Source organism: Strigops habroptila, chromosome 5 (assembly GCF_004027225.2).
Source record: "Strigops habroptila isolate Jane chromosome 5, bStrHab1.2.pri, whole genome shotgun sequence".
Taxonomy (NCBI): Eukaryota; Metazoa; Chordata; class Aves; order Psittaciformes; family Psittacidae; genus Strigops; species Strigops habroptila.
Window position 1 is genome coordinate 82,524,695 of NC_044281.2, and position 13,515 is coordinate 82,538,209.

General features: G+C 52.5%; 1 protein-coding gene across 2 annotated transcripts; it reads left to right on the forward strand.

The window, feature by feature from the left end:
• The first annotated feature begins 66 nt into the window (after positions 1 to 66).
• Positions 67 to 12,768, forward strand: DPYSL4 (dihydropyrimidinase like 4). Of its 2 annotated transcripts, XM_030486402.1 has the most exons (14): positions 67 to 192; positions 1,635 to 1,723; positions 2,073 to 2,257; positions 3,151 to 3,315; positions 4,441 to 4,502; positions 4,596 to 4,676; positions 6,310 to 6,378; positions 6,467 to 6,587; positions 7,497 to 7,653; positions 7,851 to 7,992; positions 9,000 to 9,170; positions 9,763 to 9,942; positions 10,424 to 10,595; positions 11,732 to 12,768. In XM_030486402.1, exons 1-14 carry the CDS (start codon positions 154 to 156, stop codon positions 11,821 to 11,823), a joined length of 1,725 nt encoding a protein of 574 aa, XP_030342262.1. In that variant the 5' UTR covers positions 67 to 153; the 3' UTR covers positions 11,824 to 12,768. The 2 variants fall into 2 exon arrangements, with proteins under 2 accessions (XP_030342262.1, XP_030342261.1); XM_030486401.1 differs by lacking the exons at positions 9,000 to 9,170; positions 9,763 to 9,942; positions 10,424 to 10,595; positions 11,732 to 12,768 and having other exon boundaries at positions 7,851 to 8,993.
• The last annotated feature ends 747 nt before the right edge of the window (positions 12,769 to 13,515 follow it).

Consider the following 13,515-nt stretch of genomic DNA (forward strand, 5'->3'; position numbering starts at 1 on the left):
GTCTGTGCGCCGGGAGCGCGGCCCCGGGACGGCGGCGGGGGGCGCGCACGCACGCGGGGCCGTGCACACACACGTACACAAACACACGCTCGCACCGCACACAAACACCCGCACACAAACACCCGCACGCACCGGGAGGAGCGCGGCGGGAGGATGTCGCACCAGGGCAAGAAGAGCGTCCCCCGCGGCACGGTGAGGGGCTCCGGGGCGCGGGGTGAGAGCGGGCGGGACCCCCGGGGGCTGCGGGTTCCGGTGCCGCTCCAGTGCCGGTGCCGGTCCGGTGGTGCCGGGGCCCGGGTCACTCCCGGCCGGGGGTGATGGAGCGGAACGGTCACCCCTGCCCGTGGAGCCGGACACGCGGGGAGCGCTGGGGGAATCGGGAGCCCCTCGGGCTCGTCCGCAGCCGGGGCAGCCCCGGGAGCTCCGTTGCTCCCTTCACCGGCCGCGGCCCGGTCGTAGCTCGGCGGCTCCGGCGCTTTGTCCGCCGCTGGCGGGGCCGCCCCGCGGGGACAAAGGCAGGCGCGACCCTCACCGTGGCTGCGGGGCTTCCCCCGCCGCTTCCCTGAGTCCCATTCGGGCGCTGGGGTGGGAAGCATGTTTCGGCGAGGTTCTTCTGCAGAGCGGGCTGAGGGATCATACACATCTGCCTGCCTTGTCCCCTGCCTTGCCCCCTGCCCGGCGGCCGGTCAGCCCCGAGCCCGGTCCGGACGGTCACCGCGCCCGGCCTGGCGCCGGTTCCGCTCAGCAGGAGCCGGGGAGAATCTCTGGACAGCCCTGCTTGTGTTTATTCGTTATTTTATCCTCTCGTTGTGCTGGCTCGGGGCTGAGTTCCCTGAAAACATCCCGGCGGCGGCCGCGAGCGCGTTAGTCGGTTACTGCGTTAGACAGAGTGCGGGGGGGAGCATGGAGATGAGGATGGGGATGGGGATGAGGATGAGGATGGTGAAGGGGTGAGGATGAGGATGGGGATGGGGATGAGGATGAGGACGGTGAAGGGGTGAGGATAAGGATGGGGATGGGATGAGTGTGAAGATGAGGATAAGGAGGGGGATGGGCCCCGCATGGGGAGGGGCCATTGGGTTCTCCCATGGGGCAGCCAACACTGGGGCTTCTATGATTGATTTTGCAGGGCAAGGGGAAACAATAAAGGTGCAATAAAGATGCCACGTGCTCCTGCATCCCTCCTGTCCCTGTGCGGGAGCCGTGGTCTTTGTGTTGCTGCTTGTAGCCTGGGCAGTAGTTTTTAGCAGCACCAGTGAGCAGGAGAGGAATCCTCGTCCGTCAGGCTGCGGTTCCACATCTACATCACTGCCTGTGCTTTCTGGTTAAGGATTCTGCAGATCTGACAGCTGTACCAGAGGCTTGCTTTGAAGTAGGGAAGTCATGGAGGCATTTTCTGCCTCCGAAGAGACTGTGAAAACTGACGGGTGTAAATAAACTACCAGGTTAATAAGATGCACTTAAAAGTCTGTAACTGGAGCAGGTTGAGGAGGTGGGGGCCTGGCTGAGCTGAACCTCCAGCTTGTGTGATTGAAGGGCAAAATATTAAGTCCTAGGGTTAATGAAAGCTCAGAATGAATAAAGTGGCATCTAAATAAAGTGATCTCTAAAAACTGTGGTTTTTTTCCCTTTAGAGTGACCAGCTTCTGATCAAAGGAGGAAAAATTGTCAACGATGATCAGTCATTTTATGCAGACATCTATGTGGAAGATGGCTTAATAAAGTAAGTTAAAAATTCATGTTGGGTAATGTAATTTCCAAGTGTGGTGCAGTGCCAGGGAGTCTGAATGAGGCTCCTTTCTGTCCTTTTTCTCTTGGAAATATGTTCCCTTTTTGAAAGATAAGGATAGATTCCGATAGATGGGGCTTGGAGCAACCTGCTCTAGTGGAGGGTGTCCCTGCCCGTGGCAGGGGGTTGGAACTGAATGAGCTTTAAGGTCCTTTCCAACACAAACCAGTCTGGGATTCAGTGAATCAATGGTGTGTGCCCACCAGCAGTACGTGGAAGTTGGTTTTGCACCTTCACTTCAAAGTTGTTGCCAATTAACAGGAGATTTTAATGCTGCTTTCAGACAGATTGGGGAAAACCTGGTGGTTCCTGACGATGTGAAGACGATCGATGCCTACGGCCAGCTGGTGCTGCCGGGGGGGATAGACGTGCACACCCGGCTGCAGACACCCGTCATGGGGCTCACCCCCGCCGATGACTTCTACCAAGGGACACGAGCGGCCCTGGCAGGAGGCACCACGATGATCAGTAAGATGCAGCAGCATCCGAACCAAGTAGAACGTTGTTTGGTGAAATACATCGGGGCTTTATCCCTGTGGAGAGCATTTGCCCTCATAGCACAGAAATGTTCATTTTTGCTGTAGAAATCAAAGTGTTGCAAAGCCAATTAAAATGCCTGTGTACCTTTCAGCACCTCCTTCCATTGCTACACACATACATTAATCATAGTCACAGGCTGGTTTGGGTTGGAAGGGATATTAAAAATCATCTGGTGCCAACCCCCTCCCATATACAGCTGCTCTGCTTCAGCTCATAAGAGAGTAAGATAGAAAAAAAACCTTAAAGTCCTTTTAATACATTTTTAATAGCTTTAGAACTGTGTTTTTGTAAGAGTTTTTCATCTCTGTGAGCATGGGTTCCATGTTTATGTTAATGTAAAATACTTCTGATTTCTGTTTTGCTCTTGTTCTGGTCCCAAGGCCCACTCTAGTGTGTGACTGAAGGACCAGTCTCAGCAAATCCTGGTGTAGCTCCATGCACATCTCATGACCAGTACTGCAGGGAATAGGAGCAAAGATAAGAGAAGGGCAGTAGCTGATGGGCTGTGGGTGACTGCACGTGGGGAGTGCCCAAGGGAGCCGTGCACTGGTGAGCAAGGACATGCTGTGGTCACTGGCTGCTCTCAGATGCTGTGCTGGCTGGGCTCTGTGAGCAAAAGGCACAATAATGCCCATAACCTGGTGTTGGTTTGTTCCACTTGTTTCACATATCTGGGAGATGGGTTATCCTTCATTTTCAATCAGTGCATCAGCACGAAACGCCTCCTTTCCAGGCAGTAAAGCCCTGCACGAGGGCAGCGGTGCCTGCTGGCGTCCCCGCTGTGTCCCTGTCCCTGCTAACGCTGTGCAGTGTCTCCCCAGTTGACCACGTCTGCCCGGACGCCGGGACCGGCCTCGTGGCTGCCTACGAGCGGTGGCGTGGGAGCGCGGGGGACCAGGCCTGCTGCGACTACTCGCTGCACGTGGACATCCCGCGCTGGCACGAGAGCCTGCGCGAGGAGCTGGAGGCGCTCGTGAAGGACAAGGGTGAGGAGCACGGAATCACAGCCTGGGTTGGGTTGAAGGGACCTTAAAGCTCATCCAGTTCCAACCCCTGCCACGGGCAGGGACACCTTCCACTAGAGCAGGTTGCTCCAAGCCCCATGTATTTAAATAGAAATGTTGAAAACAGGGCTTATAGAATAAACGTAAGCTGTAGGCTTTCCACAGAGATTTCCTTTGTAATTGCTGCGCATCCTGACGTCTCTGCTGGACATGCCTTACCGGAAGGCAGGCCGTGGGGCAGGAATCCCTGCGTTTCATTAATACTTCCATGCTTGGAACTCCATTTTGCTTTCAGCTATGCCAGTGCAGAGCTAAATGACTTCAGTGTAATTTGCAGTCTTGCAGGCAAGTGCTTCACTGGTCAGTTAACATAGAGATCCACAGTGAATTTCCTATTAGGATGTGGAGTCGCTGGAGTCATGGAGCTATTCCCAGCACATGCCGGGTATTTGTCATGTGTACATTCACATGAAATACAGCTTGTTTGTATTTGACTGTTGTTTGGGATTAGTTCTTGCCTCTCTCCATATAAAATAGAGTAGTAGCTCCCCAGCTCTGGCTCAGTGCTTCGTGGATCATCCTTTATGTTAGGAATGATAGAATCAGGATTGCAAGGCTGTATGCAAAGTCGTGCCCGGCTGTTTCTGTAGCTGAATAGCAGTGCACTAAATATCAGTGCTCTAATGTTAGAGTCTCATGCTGTAATTTAGCCTTAGCACTAATGCACTAATTCAGAGACAGTTGCTGGAAAGAGGTTGAGGGTAAACCACAAATTGAAGCCACCACATTGTGATTGGGAGCAATGCATTTGGTTCTGTGCATTCAGAGAAACTCAGGGAGGACATCCAGAACCAGAAACAAGCTGGGGAGTTCTGGTTCAGGTGCATCCAAAGGTTGCAATGTGTTGTCTGCCACGGCCTCCAGCTTTGGGGGGCAGTTCCTGGGGGGATGTTTCCCATTTCAGCCCTTAGCCATGCTTTGCTTTGGGTCTAACCCAAGCCAGCACAAACCCCAGGTTTGATCTTGGCCAGTACCAGGTTGCTGGGTTCTCAGCTGGGACAATAAATACAATAATAATACAATAAATGTCCTTTTTTTTCTCTCGAGGTGTGAACTCCTTCCTGGTGTTTATGGCTTACAAAGACAAGTTTCAATGCACCGATGCCCAGGTAACGCAGCCAGCGCCCAGTGCACGTCACTGCTCACACTCAGAGCACAAGCAGTGATGTATCTGACGCAGGGAACCCCCTGTCTCTTGGCAGATGTATGAAATCTTCTGCATTATCCGGGACCTGGGGGCCATTGCCCAAGTGCACGCTGAGAACGGAGACATCATCGATGAGGTACAGGCTTCAGATTGCTTTACATGAAAGGAGTATTTGATCTAAGAGTATTTGATCTCAGGCAGTGTGCTGATGTGAGCAGATGGGCTGTAGTGCCTGGCGGAAGGTGGAGCAGTGCTGCCTCGCTTTTAGCCTCAGTTGGTGCTGTAAATTCCATAGGGATCAGTCCAGGTGAGGGGAGCAGCAGGCTGCTGTGACCCTGCGGTGCCACCCGTGGTGGCAGGATCAGGGCTCCTGCTAAAACCAGCAGCATCTTCCCTGTTCCTCACACCCACTTGGGTTTAATCACAGAAATCTCTACAAGGGCTGTTCAGTGGATCCCAACAACTGGTTTGGGGCTTCTTAAAGGATGACTGACTGCTTGAGTGATACTTAGCACGTTATCTGTCTTGGTTAGAAGAGCTGAGTGCTTGAGAAAATAAGGAGGTTTGGATCTTTTGCAGTAATGTGCATAACATGTGGCAATATTTATCTCCACAAATGGCACTCAGGAACTTCCTTGGTGTTGGGAAGTTGCCCATGTTCATTCTTTTTCCTTTTCACCTTTAGAAAAGATAAAATCTTAGATACATCCTGCAGTTGGATGACACAAGGTAGAATTAGACCTTTTAGCTTATGGTCACACAAACGTTCAGTCTGGTGTGGGAGGAGAGTTCAAAATGGAAGCAGAATCCCACTCCTTCAAATGGGCTTATTTAAACAAACAGGATAGAGGCTAATTCCCACCTCCACCTCCCTGGGATTTTGTCTGAGAAACCTTCTCTTCAGCTGGCTCTGAAACATAACGTGATCCCAAACAGTTCAGTGTCTCCAGAAGTATTTCTTCAAGCTGCCAGTGTGATAATGCTTGAGCCCTGGGGACAAGCTTAGAGGATAGTCCATGGTTCTATGATATGATATGATACCTGCAACAGGAATACAGAGAACTAAACATCCTCTGAGAGCAGGATCCTTTAAAGCCTGCGAGATCTGGTCCATAGTGTTAACATCCTTGCATCTAATGCCAGCTAAGTGGGAGCACTACATGACAGAGAACATGACAGAAGGCAATCAGGACAAGGTGTGTGTTGGACATCTGCTTTCAAATATTATGTGGATGACCTGGGTGCAACCTGGAGTTCATTGCAGGGTCTGTCACCAGGAGGGGAATGTGTGGCTGTGGCTGCGTGACGTACCGGTGAGGCTCCGGATGGGTGGCACTTGCTGTGTCCCACTGACGGTCTCTGGCACCCATCTCTGCTTCCTCCCATGGCTCCTCCAAGCGACCTCAGGCAGCCTCAGGTCCGAGGAAGCTTGTAGCATCCCACCTAGCACAGCCTCCGTGTAAGCAGCAATGGGTTTACAATCCTCATCCTCCAGGTCTGTAGCTGGGTTTGAGGAGTAGGGAAGGTCCAAAGGTGCTGTTGGGACACACAGTTCCCAGCACAGAAATGCTTCCGCACCTCAAGATGGGTCCCATAAGAAGTAGCTGCAGCGGTTTGTGGAGTGCCACAGGTACAAACAGTACCCCCTGCTCTATTCATGATTCCCATCACCCTTCAGGTGCTTCTGAACACGGTGTTCTGTGTCCTGCACTGCTTCGGCCAAGCTGTTCATGTCACTGACTGCTCTCCCATTCACCTTCCTCCACCAGGAGCAGAAGAGGCTGCTGGAACTCGGGATTACCGGGCCGGAAGGGCACGTCCTCAGCCGCCCTGAGGAGGTAACGTCCCGGCCCTGCAGCAGCACTGCCCCGGGGTTTGGCTGTACCGGAGCCACCCCGAGACCTTCCCTGGGCTCTGTGTCCGCAGGTGGAAGCGGAGGCAGTGTACCGGGCCATTACCATCGCGAAACAGGCCAACTGCCCCTTGTACGTCACCAAAGTCATGAGCAAAGGGGCAGCGGATGTCTTGGCTCAAGCAAAGAGGAAAGGTAAAGCGCTAATTCTTATCAGGGGGCTGGAACTGGATGATCTTTAAGGTCCCTTCCGACCCAAGCAGTCTGTGATTCTGTCTGCATGCAAATTGGGCCTCTTTAAATATGTCCAGGAATATCGTTCTGGCTGCAAGGTTTGAGAACTCGTTATCACCCGAGTTCTCTCACATTTTAAGGGTGCTAAAACTTGGTATTGGCTTTTCTTTAGAGTGTGCCAGAGCTAATTGCTCTGAACTGGAAAGATGTGAGGAGAGGTGCTGGAAGCTTTGGCACCTGAATCTCAGTAGATGCAGCTGAAAAAGGGAAATAATTCACTTGCTTTCATTTGTCATGAATTAAATGAAAAATGCATCTGGAGCAAGCTCCAAATTCAAGCTGGGGGGGGAGTGGGAAGAGCGGGAAGCAATCCTGCAGGGAGCAGGAAGGAAGGCAGTGCCCACAGACAGGAGGGGGAGCACAGCCATCGCTGCCTACAGAGATGCTGCTTTGATTTAAAGGAGGCATGATGCTTTGTAGGCATGAATGTGTGCTTGGTCTAAGGAGAAAACATTCGGATTCAAAACATGTTTTGACAGCGTGTCCCAGTTAGCTGAGGTAATCTAAAGGATTAAGGTGAATTTAAAAAGCTGCAGTGCTGGGAATGCTGAAGATCAGTGAAATGTCTTGTGGTGTTAACCCAGTGTGTGTCTGCGCTGTGTGAAAAGAGGCTGCAGGGCATGATGTGCCATCCCTGGAGACATTTGAGGCCAGACTGGATGGGATTCTGGGCAACTTGCTCTAGTGGAAGGTGTCCCTGCCTGTGGCAGGGGGTTGGAGCTGAATGAGCTTTAAGGTCCCTTCCAACACAAACCCGTCTGGGATTCTGTGGCACACAGCGTGTGTGCATCATTAACTGCTGCTCCACAGGCACAGTTGTGTATGGAGAGCCCATCACCGCCAGCCTGGGCACTGACGGCTCTCACTACTGGAGTAAAAACTGGGCCAAAGCCGCAGCCTTCGTCACGTCTCCCCCCATCAGCCCCGACCCCACCACACCAGAGCATCTCTCCTCCCTCCTGTCCTGGTGAGTTCCATGTCGGTGCGGATGCCTGAGGGCATCTGCTGTGTTTGACGGGTTGGGCAGGGCTTGGAGCAACCTGTCCCTGAGGTTGTCCTGGCAAGAGGTGTCCCTGCCGGTGTCAGGGGGTTGGAGCTGGGTGCTGGCAGGGGGTTAGTGGTTTGGGGCGCCTCCTCTGACCTCCTCCGCTGTGCTTTGCCTAGCGGGGACCTGCAGGTTGCCGGCAGCGCTCACTGCACCTTCACCACCGCGCAGAAGGCTGTGGGGAAGGACAACTTCACCCTCATCCCCGAGGGCACCAATGGCATCGAGGAGCGGATGTCCATCATCTGGGAGAAGTGTGTGGTAGGTACCGACACAAGGCTGGTTCCTGGAAGGCTGTGGATGGAGGCGCACGTGAGCGGTGCTGTGCCAGGCGATGCCGCTGTCCTCATTAAATCACACGAGCCAGGAGGTGTGACACTGTCTAGACTGGCACTGCAGAGGAGCTCGCTAATGAGAGAAGATGTGACACTCGAACGCCTTCAGCGTGTCTTCAAAGGCTTCAGTGCGGGATCACCCCCCCGCTCTCACTCGCAGTCACAAGGGAAGGTCTCTCCAACATATTTTTCTAAGGGTGAGACGTGGTGTGTTCCTCTTCCCAGTGCGTGCAGGAGGCCTGGGGAGGAGGATGGGGATGGGATGTCTCTCCCTTGGTGGCCGGGGTCGTGCCTCCCAGCTGCCGGGTTGTCCCAGATCCCACTGGTAGGGACAGGCTCTGGTGGTACCTCTGTGCCTGCTGGGCAGTGGAGCAGAGCTGTGGTGCACCAGTGTCTGGCTGGTGGGATCGGGTCCTGTGTCTCTGTGCACTGGTGCACCCTGCCCTCCCAAGGAGCATCACTGGGAGGCTCTGGCTGCGTCCCTGTGGGAATTGCAGGAGCTTGGAAACCAGTCCACCCCGAAGCCTCCGGCTTAGGTAGGCTTTGCTCAAAGACAGATAGAATTTATCTTGGGATAATAAATAAAGAGGATAAATAGCACTGTTTAGGTTCAGTTCCAGTCTTTCTTCATTGAAATATCCTTAACCATCTTTAGTTAACATGAGATCCCTGTGCAGGGAGCTGGAGCCTACCAGTGAAGGTCTTGTTTTTCAAAGTCCATGGAAAATAAACCCCATCTATGGTATGATTTAGCCCCCAGGCTGACCCCCCACGTCTCCCTTTCCCTGTGATTGTAGCCCTGTCACAGGGGGGCTCCTCACACCGCATGGCCACACAGTTGGATCCTGCGATACCTTCTCCTGGAGCCTCATTGTTCATGGTGGGAGAGCACAGGTCCAGGCACAGTGATGGTTCTTCCCTTCTCCTCCCCAGGTCTCAGGGAAGATGGACGAGAACGGCTTTGTAGCAGTGACCAGCACCAATGCTGCCAAGATCTTCAACTGCTACCCCAGGAAGGGGCGCATCGCCCTGGGCGCCGACGCGGACTTGGTGCTGTGGAACCCCAAGGCCACGAGGATCATCTCAGCAAAAACCCACAATCTGGTGACATGTTTTAAACAGTATTTTCTGAGCCGGTTTTAGTGTCAGAATTGAGCAGTACAGCAATGTAATTCTTCAGGTCAGGGATCACAGAATCATGATTTGGGTTGGAAGTTCCAACTATAAAGGGTTTACCCTGTACAGTAACCAAAGGATATTTCAATTTGCTTGTATTTATAAAAGTAAATGCAAGGCCCTTCACACCTTAAACAGCTCCTCACTTGCTGAATGGTCTGATCTTCCTGACTGCTTCCCCGTGAGGGTGCTGAGGCGCTGGCACAGGGTGCCCAGAGAAGCTGTGGCTGCCCCATCCCTGGCAGTGTTCAAGGCCAGGTTGGACACAGGGGCTTGGAGCAACCTGCTCTAGTGGAAGGTGTCCCTGCCCGGGGCAGGGGTTGGAACTGGATGAGCTTTGAGGTCTCTTCCAACACAAACCAGGCTGGGATTCTGTGATCATTTGAAGTAAGAAGGGTTAGTTAAGTACAACTGATTGTGCCCAAGGAGCAATATACAAAAGGGGGGGGTGTATAATTGGCCAGACTGTCTCACTTCATAAATCCTAACCTTATGGAATATCTCGCTTTGTTTTTTCCAGAACGTGGAGTACAACATATTTGAAGGCACAGAGTGTCATGGGGCTCCTACTGTGGTCATAAGTCAGGGAAGAGTTGTTCTCGAAGATGGAAACCTGTGTGTCACGCAGGGCTCAGGTCGCTTCATTCCCAGAAAGACGTTCCCTGATTTTGTTTATAAAAGGATAAAGGCAAGGAACAGGGTAAGGAGAATTCTATTTGCCATGATCCTGTATTTTCATTGCAATATCTCTGCATTATTGAATTGCAGTCACTGTTGTGGTGGGTCTGCTGATGGAATAGGCAACAGAAACAAGCGTATTATTAATGGTTTTCTTTCTAGGCCTTGGAAGTCTGTGATGTGTCATGTAACTGCTTTGGTGTGCGGCTCGGCACGTTATTCAGTGACACCTATTTGAGTATTATAGCATCCCCCAGGGGGCTCTTGGAACCCCTTTTCCCAGGGGACAGAACCTTTGCTGTGGGGTCCAGGCAGCATCCTCCAGTTGGCTTTGATGGTGGGAGCACTGCTGAGTGCCTCGTCCTGCCTGGGCTCCCCAAAACCCCTCAGTGAGGGGTTAAGCACATAGAGAAGGACAAGAGGTTGTTATCCATGAGCTGGGTCTGGTTCTTGTTCACCTTAGCTTCAATACGTGCCTTACCCTCTGCTACTCCCCCTCGCAGCTGGCTGAGATCCACGGCGTTCCACGCGGGCTCTATGACGGGCCTGTCCATGAGGTCCTCACCAGCACCAGAGCCGTGGCCCCCACGTCAGCGGCCAGGATCCCCCCGGGTGCGGGCAAAGCCCCAGCCCCGGCCGTGCGCAACCTGCACCAGTCGGGGTTCAGCCTCTCAGGTAGGGCGGGCATCCCCAGAGCCGGGGCTGGTTTGTGCGGGGATCACTCATCCGGGCTTGTGCGCGCAGCAGGGCAAGGCTGAGGAGTGGAAACTGCAGTTCTGCTCAGTGAAAAGCAGTTCTTGCTGTTGCAGCAGCCCAGGGACTAGATGCAGCAGAAAAACCTCTAGGATGCTTTATGGTATCTGGGTAATGCACTGATGAACATGTATCATGAAGCCTGGTGGGGGACTGTGAGGTGGTTGTGAATACAGGGGCCACAGAGGGTGGAGACTGCAATGATGGGGTGCAAGAGGATGAGATGAAGGTGAGGGTCTCACCAGTGTCCTGCCTGGGTCAATGGAGATGCTGCTGTGGCTGTTGCAGAGGTCAGGACTTCAGCCCTGGCTGCATCCTCTGTGAGTCAGGGGTTGGAAGTGGTTGGGGTTGTAGATATGAGCCAAAAAACTCCATTTACAGAAATCAGAATTTAATTCCTTTGGACTTTCTGCATAAGCAGGCAGTGATTTATAGAACTGTGGAATGGTTTGTGTTGGAAGGGACCTCAAAGCTCATCCAGCTGCAACCCCCTGCCACAGGCAGGGACACCTTCCACTAGAGCAGGTTGCTCCAAGCCCCTGTGTCCAACCTGGCCTTGAACACTGCCAGGGATGGGGCAGCCACAGCTTCTCTGGGCACCCTGTGCCAGCGCCTCAGCACCTTCACAGGGAAGAGCTTTTGCCTAATATTGAGCTTCATTCAGCTCAGCATCCTGAGCTGAATGAAGAAAATCTTCATTCAGAAATCTGCCCGGCAGTTTTAGGGACCTTGGAAAGCCAGTGCTTTGCCATAAAATGACTTTAGTAATGTTTTCTTAGCTGGTTGAAATCAGATGGATCACATACTGTTTAATAAATGTACAAGGTTCCACATTTTATTATATAGAATCTATTTATACAGGAAAGCATTTATAATGTTTTCCAGAGAGAAGCAGTGAAAGATGTTCAGGTAAATAATGACATTCCAAACTGTACAGTGATAATACAGTATCCAAAATGATGTATAATGAAAATGTGGGCATTTCCACCGGGGAAATGTGTTATGATCTGTACCTTCAAAGCAGTGGCCCCGCCTGCCCATGCTCTCCTGTCCCGCAGGGTCGCAGGCAGACGACCACATCGCGCGCCGCACGGCTCAGAAGATCATGGCCCCACCGGGGGGACGCTCCAACATCACCTCCCTGTCTTGATGGGTGCTGGGGCCGCACTCTCCCCCCGTGCCACCGTGCCGGCCACTGCTGGGGTGTCCCCATGTCCCGCCGGGAAGGGGACGGTGGGTCCCTCGAGCTGGGGGTGACAAGTGAGCATCCGTCAGCTGCCCCAGCCCCTCCCTGTAGGTAGAACATAGAGTAACCCCGAGAGGTAGCGCTCCCACCCCGAGCCCTCCCGCCTGTTTCTTCACTAGCTCCTTGGAAAGCCTTTCCCTGTGCATGCAGGCACCTACGTGTGCACTCGGCAGCGTGCTCAGTGTGCTGCCTGGGGCCATCCCAAACTGGTTTGTGTTGGAAGGGACCTTAAGGCTCCTCCAGTTCCAACCCCCTGCCATGGGCAGTGACACCTTCCACTAGAGCAGGTTGCTCCAAGCCCCTGTGTCCAGCCTGGCCTTGAACACTGCCAAGGATGCAGTGAAGGTGCATTTTGGCTGGAATAGGCTCCTTTTCTAGTAGCAGCAACTGCCCTTTGTAGTCAAAGGACTTTTAACTGATAAGCACTTCGAACTCTATGGATTTAATACATACATGGAGTGCCCATGTCCAGCATGGCTGTGTGTGATGGCCCCGTGGCTGTCTGTCCCTGCAGTGTCATAGCCTTGGCATGGTTGGTGCAGGCAGGTGCTGGGTCCTGCACCGCGGCCGATGTGCTGCTGAGCTGCAGCCTTGCTGTTGGGCTCGGTTTTTAAAGACTATTTATACTGTTTTTCAAGCACCAAGTCCTAGCGCCGGTAACCAGCTCAGCTGGAGGCCAGCTGCACAGGACAGACCCTTTTCTAAAGGTTATTATAGCCTGTTTATTATATTTAAAGTATACACAGTTAGGGTGAAGCTCTGCCACACAGCTATGCATGTACCTCTGATGAACGGCTCGCCTTTCATTCTGCTCCTTGCCTTGAATAAAGTTTGTTGGAAACCATGAAATGGTGGAAGTGGTTGATCCATCTGAGCTGAGTTTTGTGTTTTCTGCCTTTGGGTTTTTATGCAGGAGGGTTTGTGACATCAGTTCATGGCTCGTAGCTTACTCCCGGTTGACAGTGAAAAGAGGTTTATCATTAGCTGTGTGGGAATACTGCAGAACCCCAGCCTTTTGCTGACACCCAGCACGCTTGCCGGGGGCTGCTCCATTGGATTCAGTGTCACACAACCAGCCTGCCCCCAGCAGCCTTTGGATTGCCAATAAAGCTGAAATGCCACGAGGGTGGATGCTTTTCCCCACCAGGTCAATGCCAGCACCGATGCCTGCGGGACGTGGATGCAGTAAGAGATGCTGTAATGTGCCTGTGGGATGCAGATTTCCCTCAGGCAGTGTCATGCTTCGGTTTCCAGCTCACTCTGAAAGTAGGGAACAAGAAAGGGAACAAAGGAGCTGTGGAAACATAAGCAAGCATCTGCTCCAAAGGTGGAAGCTGAAATCACATCATTCGCCAGCTCTGGATACACTAACGCACAAGGTAAATGTGAATAAATGCACCTGAACTCTCACATTTAAACCAGGAAGGGGTATTTTTTTTTTTGTGGTTTCTTTGGTTGTCTGATCTGACCTACATCTCATTGTTTAATGCAATGACCTGCAGGGATTTCTGCATCAGATGTCGCAATGCATTTGTTCATATATTTTATATTTCATTTTAAACAAGTTATTTAATGTCAGTTGTTGGTTTTCTAGGT

Bases quoted from the DNA above. Each gene is read 5' to 3' on its own strand.
- DPYSL4 (XM_030486401.1), top strand. From the start codon at position 154: ATGTCGCACCAGGGCAAGAAGAGCGTCCCCCGCGGCACG. The intron at 2,258-3,150 runs GTAAGATGCAGC...GTGTCTCCCCAG, and splicing joins AGGAGGCACCACGATGATCA to TTGACCACGTCTGCCCGGAC. The intron at 4,503-4,595 runs GTAACGCAGCCA...GTCTCTTGGCAG, and splicing joins TTCAATGCACCGATGCCCAG to ATGTATGAAATCTTCTGCAT.